Consider the following 16,806-nt stretch of genomic DNA (forward strand, 5'->3'; position numbering starts at 1 on the left):
ACAAATGACTATTCCTTATGGTATGCTATCATTTAACAGTTCAGGGAAATGGCACCACTTTTTAGTGAGAGGCCAAAGGTTTTTGTCCTTAGTTCTATTATCCTGTCTTAGACCTCCTGGGTAAACCAAATTTGGGAATACACATATTAACATTTGGAGTCACTGTTGATGAAAATCTCTGAAACTCTGAAAAAAATAAACCTCAAGAAAAAATATCCCGTTAATAGTTTATTTTTTAAGATAAGTAATTTCAGTTAAACTACTGCCACTGAAAGCTGCACAGATCATCTATAAATTAGAAGGTGAAGGAAAAGTTTATAGAAGACCACTATCATACCTGGGCAATCCCTCCAAGAAGACTTCTCTGAAGAGAACAGGAGCTTCTTCAAAAGAAATGCCTTTACACAATTAAAGCAATAATTATTAGAATGCATTATAAACATACCTTATTCTATTATTTTAAAATGGAAAAAAAACCCCTAATTTGTACCCCTTTATGATCTACTAAGTAGTGCTATAAAAATTTCAGATAGTTTCCCTTCACATTCAACAGTAATTGAGCATATTATTCAGAATATACTACTATATAAACTTGATTCTAGATCCGTAAAATTCTTCTTTCATGATACGTATTTTCTGGCAAATAGAAGAACTGACTCAATTGACTCAAAATAACAGACGCATAACATAACACATAAAGAAACTCATTGTTCATTCACAAAGTGAAGACCCTAGAAACAGGAAAAAGGCTACATTTCTCTTAGATTCCTTGGGGAAAAAGAAATCAAAATACAAACGTGGTTCTGCTCTATTAGCTCTGATTTGTGATATGAGAATATCACTACAAGTCTCATCACTTTATTATGAGTTCCAACTTCTGGTTTAACTAAAAAAAGTTACAAGATTTAAAAAAAAACAAACTGACCTCTCACCTTTCCTTAAGTGAGTCAAGTGTGTTATACTAATGATTTGATAGAAAGCAGTTCAGTAGTGTTTCCTTCTCAAAATGCAGTTTACGGACCACTTCCATCCTCGTCACCTGACTTGTTTATTAAAAATGAAGACCCTTATGTGCCACCTGCTGTATCTGAATTTCCACGGGGCAGATCCAAGAAAAACGTTACTTCGATGCTTCTCACTTACATATTTGAAAGCAGTAGTGTGTCGATAAGAGGACTGCTTTTAGTCAGACACACCTAGGTATGCATCTTGGTTCCACTACTTTACTAACTAAAAATAATAATAGCATAAACTTTAAAAGGCTGCAGTGAGGATTATATGAAATAATCTACGTAATACACTTAGCACAGTACCTGCCACCTAATAAGCAATCATTTCAAAATATTTTAACAAAAAACTAAGTAATATTCTACAACATTCTTATAGAAGTAAAATCTACCAATACTATAATCAAGTGTTTCTGACTTTCCCCCAGTACGGCAACAACCATAAAACTGAGGAGTATAACTACATTCCAAAATTTGGGAAAAATGAGGTGGGATACCCATTATTTCACCACTAATACGAACGCTGTTAGCATTTTGATATGCTTTCTTCCAGTCTTTCTTTCATACCTGTTTTATTTTTTATTGCAAGTGAGAAGCATAACAGGTATGTGACTATGTTTCCCATTTTTGTTTTCCCACAGGATTCCTAACTGTAATTCTTAATCACTAAATGTCTACTGAGCTATCAAAATGTACTCAAACATCGTTTCATGTGTAAATTACATTACAGTATATTAGGTTTATAATTTTTTCTTTTACTACTATAAAAACTTACTGAACACAACCTTTTCCATATTAAGGATTACTTTTTTAAGATTCATAGAAGTACAATGATTTCATCAAAAAAAATCTGCATTATGCTTCCTGTTATAATGTAAATTCCCTCCCCAAATCAAAGTACAAATGTACTATATGGTAATATGAATATGCCAGCACCATCCTACCCATATATGCACTGGCAATTATTTTATATTTAAAAATTAGAAAGAGTAACCAATAGAATATAGTTACAGTTTTATTTGTACTTTTTTGAATTCCCAGTGAGGTTGAACATCTTGATTCTCTGGTTGTCTATCATTATTCCACCTGTGATGACTGCATACACATCATTTCACCACTGGAGTTTTAGTGTTTTCTAACCAATTTGTACAAGTTCTTTGTGTAAGAAGACAATATCCACTTACTGCAATATTAATTCACTGCAAATATTTTTCTGAGCCTGGAACTCATCCTTTCTCTAGTGTTGACAATACATTAGTTTAGTTTTTCTGTGATTAAATATTATATCAAGAACATATTTGGTATATGGTATCAGATGATCTAAATTCATTTTTCCCCTCAAATTGGCAACCAGGCGTATCAGTGACATTCATTAAATTTCATTTTATTCTACCACTGATTTGTAGTATGTGATAAATTCTTGGTAAATTGCTATATATAATGTGGTTTACTCCTGTTTTAACTACTGGGTTCCATAATATGCCTATTCTTCTGGCAATAGTACCATGTTCTAATTTTTATAGTTTAAAAAAGTTTTAATATCTAGACTTGCTCATTTCCCTTCATTAGGTTTAATGGTTTAGTTTTGACTTTTACATTGAAATATTAAAAAAAAAAAACACCAAAATTCTTCTATGATTGAAAAGATTTATGTGACTATGAAACTAAATTACTACCTCAAAGATACAAGAGGGCTTTGAACATTACAATTATCCCTTGCAAAAAATAGCTATCATTGTGGAAATATACTGAATTTTATAAAACAGGGAGCTCCTGTGGTATACCTTGCATTTAACAACATTCATAGACTTTTAGTAAAACCCAGAAGGGGCAGTATTAATATAATCTAATCTAAACACAGACAGGACAACGAATCTTCAAAATCAGATAGTAAGATTCTGCAAGCAACCAAAACCTGTCCCCAGCATAACAGTATAACAACTCTAATATTAATTTACAGTTAAATTGTATTCTTTATATTCAGTTACTCCCAGGCAACGTTCAAACATTCCAACTTTTCTTAATTTTTTTTTATAATTCTACTAATGCAAAAAAAAAATCAATTTTACCCTTTAAAGAAATAAAATGATGACCTATAAAGGTTCTATTTTGGAATCAGGCATGAAAGGAGATTTTTTTGCCTCCTTCAGAGATAAATTTTTAATTTAATAATGTGGAGTATAAGGCTTGAGACAAATTTACTTTGCAGCTAACAGTTCAGGAATGTGTTCCTTATGCCCAATGAATAATAAATATCACATTAAATATGTATTTTCAAAACGTGCTGATTAAAACATAATAAATTCCAGCTTCTCTTAGCACAGATGTGAAGTGACACTGCTGCTCAGACATTTTAAGTATTACAGTAAACTGAAAATTCAATTTGTGGTTTTAACAACGTAACATCTGCAGCAAATCGGCCTTTGAAATTCGAACAATACGTTAGGATTCAAAATCATATATATATATATATAAATATATTCAGATTAACACTACCTTGCCCAAAGAAAAAACCTTTTTAAAAAATTCTGGAAATTCTGTTTGAAGTCAGTTATTACTAATTTTATTTTAAAAGCCAACAGTCTAAAACTGTAAATACAGCTTATTTTAAAAATGTATAAGGTTTTAGAGCATGAAAATATTATTCATCGTCAACTTTGTAGGAAAATCATTTTTACAGAAAGAACAAATGAAAAGAATTGCTATGATATACCTAACAATAGCATAAAACATTACGACTTGACAGGATCACTGTATTAGAAAGATGTCATTATCATTAATTCCTCATTTTCTGAAGGTCAGGGAACACCTATTATGTTTTCTTGAAAATAAAGACAGTCCAAAGGCTATTGCCGCATAACCTGCTTCTGTTCTGCATTCATTTTTTATTTTGGATATTTATAGCAATTTACATGAACAAAAGTTAAGAGATAACTCATCATGTCTCATTACATATAGACAGTAGAAAACGAAAAGTCAAGTATGAAACGTCTGAACATGTCCCCCTAAGGAGTTGGTAAAGCAGTCTGTGTTACCTGAACAGGTGCAATAACAGCACAGGGGCCACCTTCAAACTGCTCTAATGCAGATCCCTCTGCTTCACTAAACACAAACCCTAAAAATGGAAGCAAGTAGCAAAGATTAAACAGGTAATTCAAACAGCAGCCCAAAGAATTTTTAACGTACTTTGCTTTGAGAAAGGTCACTTATTACAAAAGCAAAATATCTCCAATTTATTCAGGCACAGTGGTTCTTAATTTCTGGGGGGGATCAAGAAACTCTCTGAATAAAGATCTGGAGCCTATGCTCCCACCCTGTGCCCCAAATGCATGTAAACACACACACACACTCACGCGTGCGCACACAAAATTTGCACCTAGGGATCCCTCTAAGTGGACTAAGGGGATAAAGTGTGGACCTTAGTAAAAGAATACTAAATTAAATACTTTATTTGATGAAAGACAAGTCTATCTACTGAATTCAAACAGAATTTTTAGGATCCTTTCCATATAGAATATTTTTTCAACCAAATCTTTTAGTCACATTCTATAAGCTAAAAATTAAAGGCATCATAGACAGGGAATGTGCTCATACTAGCTCTATCTCAATTTCACTGTTACCCAACCAGCACCGACTGAGAGCAACTAGTAGATGTTCCTACAGACAGCATAGGGCCAGAAGTCCAGAGGACTGAGTTACTATCTGTATCACTGTTGGGAAATCATTTCGCCTCCCTAGGTCTCTGTGTACTTATCTTTAAAATGATCGTTTCCAATTCCAACACGCTAGGAATATGTAAAGTTTCACTAATGGTTGTAGTTCAGTCATTCATCCCACGAACACTTAATGAACATAAAATACTACAGCAAGCATCTAGGACGTATGCATGAATGACAAAGTCCCTGGTCTGCAGGAGCCAACAGTATAGGTGAACATGGACATATGAACAAATAAATAATAAAGAAGAAGTGAGTGTTAAAACAGAAGTATGGGGGCGCTTGGGTGGCTCAGTCGTGAAGCGTCTGCCTTCGGCTCAGGTCTTGATGGGATCGAACCCTGCATCGGGCTCCCTGCTCCGCGGGAAGCCTGCTTCTCCCTCTCCCACTCCCCCTGCTTGTGTTCCCTCTCTCTGTCAAACAAATAAAATCTTTAAAAAAAAAAAACCAAAAAACAGAAGTATGAAGACAGTATTATGGATACAGAAAGGAACGATTTACTCTGCCTGAGTCAAGTCACAACAGGTGACTTTGAGGCTGATCTTGAACAGGAATTTGTGAGGACGAGGATGAGGAATGACTTTCAGGTACAGAAAACTTACCTTTATTAAAGGAAAAAGGTTTGGTAAGAACAAGACAAGTTTATGGGGCAGGGGGAAATTTAACGTAGCTTAAGGGTAGCATGGGGGTAGGATGGGAGAGATGGTAAATGGGAGGAGGGAAAGCCGACAAGAGGTTAATACTGGGAAGGGCCAGACCCTGACAAGTACTAATTGAACTGTAATATGTTTAATACTGTTTTTTTTTTCCTTTTTTAAAGGAATAGAATGGGGATGAGACTGTTTCAACAGCCATACAGAGATGTTATCGACCGAATAAAACTGACAATAGTATGGAGAGGGGAAACTCTATCTAAATAGTATTTCTTAGGTAAAAATTAAGATTTGATGAGTATGTGCAAGTGGGGCAAAGAAATGAGAGCAGATTCTGAAGTTTCTACCTTGAGACACTAGGTGATAACAATTGAGATAAGAAACAGCATAGAGGAGCCCATTCCATCCCACCTCTGCTCTCTTAACCTTTCAATCCCTCTCTTTCAAACAGTACTTAAACATGTCTCACATATTTAAGAAACAAAAAATCCTCCTTAAGAATCCACCCAAATTTCTTTTAGTAAAGAGTTGGAAACTTATGTAAACACAAAAACCTGCACACAGATGTTTACAGCTCCTTTATTCATAATTGCTAATACTTGGAAGCAACTAAGTTGTCCTTCAGTAACTGAATGGGGGGGTAAATGAACTGCGGTACATCCAGACAACAAAATATAATTCAGCACTAAAAAATAAATGAGCTTAAAAGTCATGAAAAGACATGGAGGAACCTTAAGTGCATATTACTCAATGATGTAACCAACTGGAAAAGGCTACATACTGTATGATTCCAACTATAGGATATCCTAGAAAAGGCAGAACTATGAAGACCATAAAAAGATGAGTGGTTTCTGGGGATTGGTGGAGGGAGAAAGGGAAGAGGGATGATACACAAAGCACAGATTTTTAGGGCAGTGAAAATACTGTGAAACCATATTATACATTTGTCCAAACCCAGAGAATGTACAACACCAAGAGTGAGCTGTAAACTGTGGACCTTGGGTGATAATGATGTGTCAGTGCAGGTTCATCAATTAACAAATATTCCACCCTGGTGGGGTGTAACGCTAATAGGGGAGCCTACGCATGTTGTGGGCGCAGGAGGTATATGAGAAACCTCTGTAGCTTCCCCCACAGTTTTGCTGTCAACCGAAAACTGCTCTATAAAAGTAAAGTCTAAATTTAAAAAATCCAGCTGACCATTAAAAAAAAAAAAAAACCACCAAAAACTCCAACCACCACCCTCTCAAAGCCCACCTACTTGTCTTATATGCACTCTCTCAATCTCCTTACAATTATTCAACCTTACAATATTATTCTCCTTATAATTTATTTAACCCCCCAAATTTGGTTTTCAACCTCTGACTGCACCAAATTCATTCTCACCAAGTTCATCAATGACCAATACAGGCAAATTCTCAAGTCTTTTCTTATTTACTCTCCAGAGAATCACCTGAAATGCTGACCATGGACTTCTTCTGAAAAACCTTTGCCCCTTGGCTTTACTGGTCCCTCTTGCTGCAAATTTTCCTTTTCAGTTTCTTCTCAGTTCCCTTGGTCAACTCCTCTTCAATGCTAATGTTCCTCATGCCTTGGCTTTAGGATCTATGGTTCTTTCACTCCATATATTTTCCTTAGGTAACTCATCTACTCTCAAGATTTCCATTACTGGTTATAATGAGAGAATTCTCAAATAGAGCCCAGATTATAATTCCAGACATAAACAGAGTTTAGTTTTCTTAACATGGTCCTGTATGATATGATTTCTACCTAAATCTCCTACCTCATCCTTTGCCACTCTTCCTCTTGGGACTTCAGGCATGCTGAGCATCTTTCAGGTCCTCAAATATCCATTTTCTGTCAGGTTTCTTACCCTTTGAACATACTGTGCCCTGCACTTGAAACACCTGCTAATCCTTTCTTTGTCATCTTGAGGCAAGATCCTCTTGGTTCAAGACCCCACAACATGACTTGTATCAGTCCATTTCTATCCCATCTCTGGTCTACCCTGAGGTTCAAACCACTGTCATCTCTCATCTAGAATACTGTTAAGTTTCCAAGTAGATGCCCCCATTCCTCCCCACTTACCCCAACCCCCATCCTTATATGTTCACCATAGAGTTACCAGAGGAATATTTCAGACTTGGAAATCGGATTTTGTCATAGCCTACTTAATACATTTCAGTGGCTTCTCGTGTGACTTTAGAACATCCCAAGGTCTTTACTTTAGCCCTAGTGCTTGCTGTTCCTTCTATATGCATTTCCCCTTCTCTCTTTAGAAACCTGAATCCTTCTCATTATTAAGGACTCATTTTAGGTGTTAACTTCTCAGAGATATTCCCTGATAAACCTAAGTAGGTCTCTCCTACCATCAGCATAACCAGTACTTTTCATAATCTATGATTACTTCATTATTGCTTGTTTACTTGTTTATTATTTGCCTTACAGGTATCTTGCCTGTTCTGCTGACCAGTTTTCCTAGTATAGTTAATGCTCAATAAATGCTTTTTCAACTGTTGCAAGGAAAGATAACAGGGGAGCCTGTTTCTAGGTGTGCCAAGTTCAGTTGTGAGATAACCATTTGGCAACATTTATTTATTTAACATTTTATTTATTTATTTGAGAGAGAGTGAAAGTGAGAGAGATCACAGAGGGTGAGGGAGAAGCAGACTCATCGCTGAGAGGAGAGCCCGATGCCGGGCTTGATCCCAGGACCCTGAGTTCATGACCTGAGCCGAAGGCAGATGCTTAACTGAATGGGCCACTCAAGCACCATTTGGCAACATTTCTTAGAAGTGGGGAAATACGGGTCTGAAGCTCAGGGCAGGGATTAGGATTAAACACAGCAATCTGAATCATCCTCAACACTGGCAGTCAAAGTAAATGAGAACAAGTAAATAAAAATAATGGAGTTGGGAACATTAAAAAATAAGCAGAGGCTGAGTCAGCGAAGATGGACAAAGACTGGAAAGGTAAGAGAAAAACACACTGAAGTCCTCCAGGAAGCAAAGAGTAGTCACTTGCTACAAATGCTGCTGAGTAGAGTAAAAACATAAATTAAAACACTGGATTAAGCACATCACTGGGAATACAAAAAAAGAAATCTAGAGCACTGGAGAGAGTAAGTGATTTAAAGTGATTCAGAATACAAGGAGAAAGAGTAAAAGCAAACTACTTTTTAAACAAATGAAGGCAAAAAATATGGTAACTTGAAGGGTAGCTGGATAAAGAATTATTATTTATATAGACTGAAGGGCATGAGTTTAAATACAGGAAAAGAGTGATTACATGGCAAAGAGGAAGTTTAAAGACTCCAAGTCTTAGAGTTGTGGTGTGGTTGGGGGTGGTGAGGGGGGAAGGACTGGATAAAGAGAGGTTCTCAAAGTGTGGTCTATGGAAACTTGGAAATCTGAGACTCTTTCAGGGGATCTACTAGGGGTAAAAATAATTCTCATAAGGATACTAAGACATTATTTGCCCTTTACACTGTGTTGACATTCAGAGCCATGGTACAAAAGCAGATGTAGGTGTGACTGCTGGTGTCTCAGCACACACACGAAGGCAGCGTCATTAAACTGTATTAGCAGTTACCATACCAGTAAACAAAACCACCCTCTCTCAAACACACATACACAAAAGCCAATTTAACTAAAGAATGCCCTCACTGATGCTAATTTTATTAAATCTTGACCTTGAATAAAGTGTCCTTTTTCAAGCTATTCTGCATGACAAAAAGGAAACTACCCATAAAGCACCTGTGCTACATACCTTGATGATGACTGATCTTTGTCTCAAGAAAAAGCATGTGTGTAATTTTCTGAATTGCAAGCTGTAAGTACTTTTTTGTAGAGCACTGTTTTTATTCTGAAGAGCTGCTAACAAACTATGATTATTCAGACTTGGGTATGTGGCAAACCCTTTCTCAGAAGTGAATGAAGTGAGCCTGATACTTCAAGAAAAATAACTTTCAGTTACATTTGCCAGTGATAAAATTTCAGGCTTTCAAGCATAACTAAAATTTTGGAAAACCTGCATCTACCACTGTGAACTTGACATCTCAATTCTTAGATATTTTTCTAATGAGATCAGCGGTGATAGTAATAAATGTGATTTTTGATACTGAAATGTGTTATCATTTGGAATGTCTGAATAAACCAGTGGACCAATAACTTTCAAATGACTGATGCATGCTGTTAGAAATGAATGCATGGGTAAAGATCCATTCAAAGTACAAGACAAACCAATGGTTTTCAATTTAACAGAGTACAAAAAATTCATTCATGTGGTTTCAGATTGCGTATTGAAAATAACCTCTAAGAAACTACTGTCAAGTTTTGGTGTAGTATCAAAGACAAATATCCACAATTACCTGAAAAGGCTGTTGTATGACTCCTATCTTACCAATTACAATCTTGGTGAGGCTGGATTTTCTGCATACACTTCCTAACAACATATTACAACAGATTGAACAGAGAAGCAAATGTGAGGATCCAAGCTGTCTTCTAATGAGCCAGACATTAGAGGGACTTACAGAAATGTAAAACAATGCCTCAGGTCTCATTAATTTTATTTTTCATACTGAAGTCCTTAATAATTTCTGAGTATAATGGGGCCCCAAGTTAAAAAAACTTGAAAGCCCACTGGCCTAGCAGAAGAAGTGAATCTTAGCAGGCTTCTAAATTAAATATATAGGCAAAGAGGAAGTGATATTACTGAATAAGAATGAGGGGAATAGGGCGCCTGGGTGGCTCAGTTGGTTAAGAATGAGGGGAATGAGAGAGAGAGAGAGAGAGAAAGAACTGAGGAGAATGTTAATTCTAAAAAACAGGAAAAGCTGACAAGATAAAGAACTGAGAGAAATGCTGAGGGCTCAGCTAAGGTTTGATTACTGCATTTGTATTGATGCTGACCACAATTTTCTCCATTGATATGTAGCAGCCTGGGAGAAACGAAATGATGACAGGTTATATGGAGGATGAGAAACAGGTATGATGCACAGGACAAATGAGCTCTAAGGGTGCTGGTTATCATGTCAAGACAATCAAATTTGAGGTCCAACATAGGAACAAGAGATGAAGCCAAGAGGCCCCCCACTCTGTCCAGTTCTGTTCCTACTGGAAATAAGCAAAGGATCTCTGACGTTGGGCCTAAGGGCAGAAGCGAAAACTAGAATCTATCAAACATTCGGGATATGTAATAAACATGAATCAGGAATGAATTCTTACCTTCCTTAAAATTACTAATAATGTGGGCGCCTGGGTGGCTCAGTTGGTTAAGCGACTGCCTTCGGCTCAGGTCATGATCCTGGAGTCCCTGAATCGAGTCCCGCATCGGGCTCCCTGCTCGGCAGGGAGCCTGCTTCTGCCTCTGACCCTCCCCCCTCTCATGTGCTCTCTCTCTCTCTCTCTCATTCTCTCTGTCTCAAATAAATAAATAAAATCTTTAAAAAAAAAATTACTAATAATGTAATGCAGTTTTCAAGATCCATGGGTGGGGCTTATAGCTGAAATGAACTACAATGAGTTGCTTTTGTATAAAAATCCCATGGCGAGAATTCTAGGCAAGATCTGTACTCCAAATTCTGTTTAATTATGTATACATGTTTGAGTATGCTAACTGATAATGAGCAAAAGGCTATAATGAAATAAAGTCAACTAAATGTAAATTAAGTATTCTATGCTAAAACAGGACTAGGCCAAGTAGGCTTCTTCCTTTATAATAAGGTTTCACTTGAGTTTAATTTTTTAGGATATAGTTATTTTTCTTGTATTCTTATATTCAAATTATCTCCTACTTTTAAAAGGAATTCTCTTTTCACAAAATGGTTTTTTCTGATTAGATCTGAAATTAGCCATCTAAAGCATCTGATCCTAAATACATAATTTTGTATCACATTCCACAGTACTACATAGAAATCTGTTTTATAGCTCATAACTAATTTAAACCTGAGCCATGAACCTCTTTGTAATTTTCCAATCTTTTACTTTCATATGACTTACTATGCATATATACGTTATTCAAATCATTTTTTTTAACTTCTGCCTCCATAATTCTAGGCTCCCAAGTAAACAAAGCCCTTGGAAAGACTTGGTTTGTCATTACAAACTCAATGATATTGGTTGAGTCAAATCTGAACTGTGCCTTAGTTTCCTCCTCTATAAAAATGAGGAAAACTACATTTATCTTTTGCTATCTCGCAGGGTTATTGCAAGGATTAAATAAGAATTCCAAAAATTGTAAAGCATAATGCAATGTAAGATATTATGATAGATACTTTGTACTAAAAAACAAAAGTATTTGTATTCAAAGTACCAAGAAATTAACTTTGTCATATAAGCTTACAAATTTTAAGTTTAAAAGAACGGGATCTTAGGTGACATGATTCAGGTAGGCTGGAGAAAGGAGTATATCCTTGAGAGAAATAAGAGGCATCCAACAACAAAAACCTCTGAAGTGATATGATCCACATTATTCTCATTTTGGAAGAAAAATTAATTAATAATGGTGTATCAGGGTGCCTGGGTGGCTCAGTCGGTTAAGTGTCTGACTCTTGGTTTCAGCTCAGGTCATGATCTCAGGGTCATGAGAAAGAGCCCCATGTTGGGCTCTGCCCTGGGCTGGGAGCCCGCTAAAAATTCTAGCTCCCTCTGCCCCTCCCTCTACTTGTGCATGCTTGCTCACCCTCTCTCAATAATAACAACAATAATAATTATACTGGTTTATCATCTACTTTGGTAAAATGTTAAATCATTATAATAAATGTATTAACTTGTAAATACATTTGATACTTATATTTTAACTGATCCCTCACTTATCATGTTGTTAAATTTTATTTTTTTCATATTACATAACAAAAATTGTCCTATATCAAAAGTCCAAACTCTTAATTTCAGCCAACTACAGCTCCATTCCCCTTCCACCTCCATGAGGCCCCCCAAAACAATGAACTGGTATAAACAGGAATTGTGTTTCTCTCTCTTGGGTTAAACTTATACACTAAACAATAAAATAACTTAAAGCTTAGGAGAAAGAGGGGGGGAAAAGGAAAAAAAAAAATGGTTTCTCAGAGCTTATAATCTAGATCAGGGGTTGACCTGTTTCTGTAAATGCAGTTTTGGAACACAGCCATACCTATATTATCTAGGGCTGCTTTTGCTGCAATGGCAGAGAGGAGACAGAAACAATAAATGCAGCTGACTCTTTTACAGAAAAAGTCTGCCAAACACTGAACTAGACAATCAATACTGAAAAGAAAGCAAATTCCCAGTAAGTCAAAATGTTTTCATTTATAATAAGATTTATACTTACTCCTATCAGATCTAGATGACTCTTATTTTGGTTCTGCTGGGAGTTGGTCTATCGCACCACTTGCTACCATCCCCAGTACTACTATCCTGGTCTAAGCCACCATCTCTACCCCAATGGATTACTGCAAATGTCTCTCGTTTGATCTTGCTGTCTCACTCAAGCCACTACACTTTATCCTCAAACACAGAAGTCAGTTTAAAAACTTGTCATGTCATTTCTCTCCTCTGCTCCAAACCTTGCAATGACCTCTCATTTCATTCAGAATAAACGCCAAAGTCCTTACCATGGCCTATAAGGCTTTACTGGCCATTGTATGAAAATTATTTTTTACATCATCTTTTATTACTCTCCCCTTCCCTCATTCCCTCTTCAGTTGAACTAGTTTCCTTCCTGCTCCTTGAACAAAAAGCCAGGAATACTCTGCATCAAGTCTTTTATAATGGCTATTCTCACTGCCTAGAACACTCTTCAGATAACTGCATAACTAACTCAGTTGCTTCTAGTGTTTGCTCAAATCTCCTCTTAAAATAAGGCCTAGCCACACCACCCCATTCCACAACTCCCTATTTCTTTACCTTCTAACTATTACATGTACTTCATTGGTGCTATGCTTATTATTTGTCTGCCTTCCCATCCTACCTACCAAGTCTAACCTGCAGAGGCCTAGGAACACCGATATAGTTTGTGGGAAAGGGGCGAGGATAAATGGTGCTTCTGAATAAGAGGCAGAAAATACGCACTTTTCTTAAAAAATGATCACAGGCAATTGAGCAGGAGGGAAGGAGGCAGGAGTAGAGACTCAATTTCCAAGTTAGAAAATAATAACTGCAAATCTTTAAATTATGTGACTTACTGTCTTTCAAAGAAAAACTGGCAAAAAAAAAAAAAAAACCCCACACAAACCAAAACCCCATAAAACCCTGTTTTTTTCCACAAAGAAAAAGGAATTGCAGAAGAGAATTATCTAAAACTGCCAAATGAATTAAACTATGTGCCACTTCTGTGGCTCACTGATTTCACGTATTATCTGAAACTGCCAGATCAATTAAGAAAAAAACCCAACTCTGTGCTGCAGCAACTCCTGCAGCTTGTTTTAATGTATCAAAAAAAAAATTTAATGTGATCAACATGGGTTCATAAATGGAATATGCCTAAACATAATTTTACAAATATTTACCCTAAACATCTTACACTTTAACTTGCTTCCAAAAACTTACAAGATTACAGTTGTCAAAGCACAGTTACAGACTAGAAAATAGAGCCAAAGTTGGTGTCACATTACAAATGCATTAAAGCAAATGCAGCAAAGCAAGGTCTTGTGCCTATTCTCATAATCCCAAATGACTGCCAAAGCAATCTTTAGCAATGATTTCTGTCTCTAAATGAATAAATGAATACAACAGTTAACATCGCAAAGCCAGTAACAACCTCCCTCTGATTCAGAGGTGGTAACTTAAAAATACATATTTGGTCACCTGAAAATCTTGATCAATGTAAGACCATGAGGAATTATATATCCACAATATAAACATACTCTAAAAAGAAAAAAAAAATCCTTTATTTTTAAATGGCAATGACTGAATGAATCTTAAGGAACTTCTTGTGGCACAGCATTTTTGAATGTCATTATAAAGTTGTATTTTAAATAATGATCATGTATCCTCTATGCTTCAATATAAAATAAAAGTAAAAAAATAATGATTATTCATCAAATAAACAATTTCTTGTAATTGTCAGGTCACGGCTAGAGAGTGATCTTTGGCTTAGCCTACAATTAAACGCTTTTTAAATTAAGTCTTAAGAACCTCCATTGTCTTGTTTACTGTATGTCAGATATCGTGCTAAGTGCCTCAATGGACTTACATGCCTTCAATCCTCACAACGACCCTGTAAGGTTGACACTACTATTATCTGCATTTTACAGAGAAGGAAACTGAGGCTTAAGTAAATTAAACAACTTGAATCTGGAACCAAAGCACACCTGTTCCAAAGCCTTCTCTTAACCATTATTAGAATGGCCTCTGAATTCTCCTGGAATCTGCATCACAGCATTAACATAAACAAGGCTGAATACTATCTTATTCTATGTTGTAAAAGCTTAATTAATGCTAACTACTTACACAGGAAGTAAATTTTTTCTTAATCCTTCACAGCCTTGTGTACTTCTGGGCTGTTCACTATTAGGATAAATTAAGTCAAAGTAGAAAGTAAGCTTTTTAAAATCTGCAAATGCAAGAGCCCAAGATTTCAGAAAATATTACTTCAGTGACGTAATTAAAATGTGTAAAAAGAACCAAACTAATTACATGTTAAGGTTTGGAAACGCAAAGGAATATAGTGCTGTATTAGGAATTGGGAGACTTATAATTCACTCCCATTCTATAAATTTGTGCAACTTTGTCCTGTTTAGCCCCACCACTCATCTTCCTGATCAGCAAAAAAAGAGTGATGGACTAAATAAGCTGACTGTAATACATTATGAGTCTAATTTTACCAGCTCTTAAATGAGGTATATCTGGGAGAGAGGAAGGGATTTACTTAAACCCCGAATTTTTGTTACAAAATACACACTATGAGGTAGGAACTTGGATTTACTATGCTAAAATTACCCCAAATCCTTTGAGAACAGGTATTCTCTAAATAAATGATTTAATAATAAGAATGAATAACTATTATTTACTGGCCTGTGATGTTTTACATACTTACATTACCAATCCTTCGGACTCCAAAGGCTCTTAACCTCACTTAACTTCACCAGTCTTTCTGAAGTCACCTTAAATAGTGTGCAATGCTGTGTTTTATTATAATTTCAGAATTACAGATAATTGCTAGCATCAAGTACCTAACGCAGGGCCTGGCACAGTGCAGAAATTCAATAAATGGTAGTTTTTATTTCATTAGTATTCGTATTAATAAAACTTCTTACATAACTCAAAATCCTGTCTGGATAATTAGACCAGCACAGAAAGTGCTATGATCCACACTTCCTTTTAACTGTAATATATACTAAACCATCTCAAAGCCCGGGATGCTTTGGGTCAAGAGAGCACCTGATAGCAAGCCACACGATAGTCATACACCGAGTACTACGGCTAACCACGTAATTAAAATACAAACAACAGAGCTGCTTTCTGGAATTAGCCACTTTGACTTTCCTGTGGACTTCGCTCTCTCCAAAATTAATCCAAACACAAATATCATGAAGCCTTGTTAGTGGGTAATGATTCAGGGGGCCGCAACACTTCCCGAGAAACTGACACCGGGGCACAGAGCGCACCCTCAGTGTCGCACACTGCAGCCCAACAACCACCCCTGCTCTCCGGCCGGAGGGCAGCCCAGGGAGTGGCAGAGACGCTTCGGGGCTTCAGTGTAACCATTTAGCTGTTACCATTCTCCTACCCAACCACTCCCCCCAAGGCAGGCAGGGCGTTTCTAGAAAGTCCAGTTTCAGAACTGAGCAGGGCAACCGGGACAGAGTGCGGGGCAAGACAGGGGGCACAGCAAGCGGCTGGAAGTCAGAGCCCAGCCAGGGTACCTTGCGTCCAGCGGCAGAAGATGGTGTCAGAGAGACCGGGGCTGCTCTTGGTGCCCCACACCAGCTCCATCAGCTCTTTAGTCAGTTCGGACATGATGGGGTACCGGCGAGCGGGTCTTCGCTTTCAGGACTCCTGCCCCGGAACATGGGGAAGGGGCGCCTTCGGAGACAGGAGTTGCGGGACGGCAGCGGCAAAAGAGATCGGGGGTTGGACGCGAGGAAGACGAAAGGAGAGAGATCTACTTGCAAAGACCGCGCCTGTCAAGCCAGCCAAAGCGGCAGCAAGGAGTTTCCTGTACCGGAAGTGCCGGGCCACTTCCGGCTCCCCTTTCGCTACCGCCCCCCACGCCAGGAGGGCCCCGGAGTCACCTCCCCGGAAGCGGAAGTGGGGGGGCAGGAAGAGCTTCGGACCTCTCGGGAGGTCGCCCGCCTTCTGAGCTCAGCCCCGGGCCTTAGGTGGGGTGGTACCTTTTGTGCTGGCAGACACGCCGCGTTCCCTGGGCGTTGGCATGTTTTTTACCAATCAGGAACACCTTCCTCGGCGCACTGCCGTGGTCTTAGCTGTAGGCTCTGAGGACCAAACCTTA

The 16,806-nt window shown here is 37.5% G+C and overlaps 1 protein-coding gene across 1 annotated transcript in view; it reads right to left on the reverse strand.

The window, feature by feature from the left end:
* Positions 1 to 16,549, reverse strand: part of LOC145721354 (ubiquitin carboxyl-terminal hydrolase MINDY-3-like) — a 287,265-nt gene extending 270,716 nt beyond the window's left edge. Inside the window, exons 1-3 of the mRNA XM_081818904.1 lie at positions 16,220 to 16,549; positions 4,043 to 4,122; positions 338 to 398 (exon numbers count right to left, since the gene is read on the reverse strand). Coding sequence (XP_081675030.1) covers positions 338 to 398; positions 4,043 to 4,122; positions 16,220 to 16,313 — 235 coding nt within the window. The 5' untranslated portion in view covers positions 16,314 to 16,549. The remainder of the gene's footprint in view (positions 1 to 337; positions 399 to 4,042; positions 4,123 to 16,219) is intronic.
* Positions 16,550 to 16,806: the final 257 nt, after the last annotated feature.

The sequence above is a fragment of the Leptonychotes weddellii genome, chromosome 5 (genome assembly GCF_054177405.1).
Source record: "Leptonychotes weddellii isolate Sample4059 chromosome 5, ASM5417740v2, whole genome shotgun sequence".
NCBI classification, from domain to species: domain Eukaryota; kingdom Metazoa; phylum Chordata; class Mammalia; order Carnivora; family Phocidae; genus Leptonychotes; species Leptonychotes weddellii.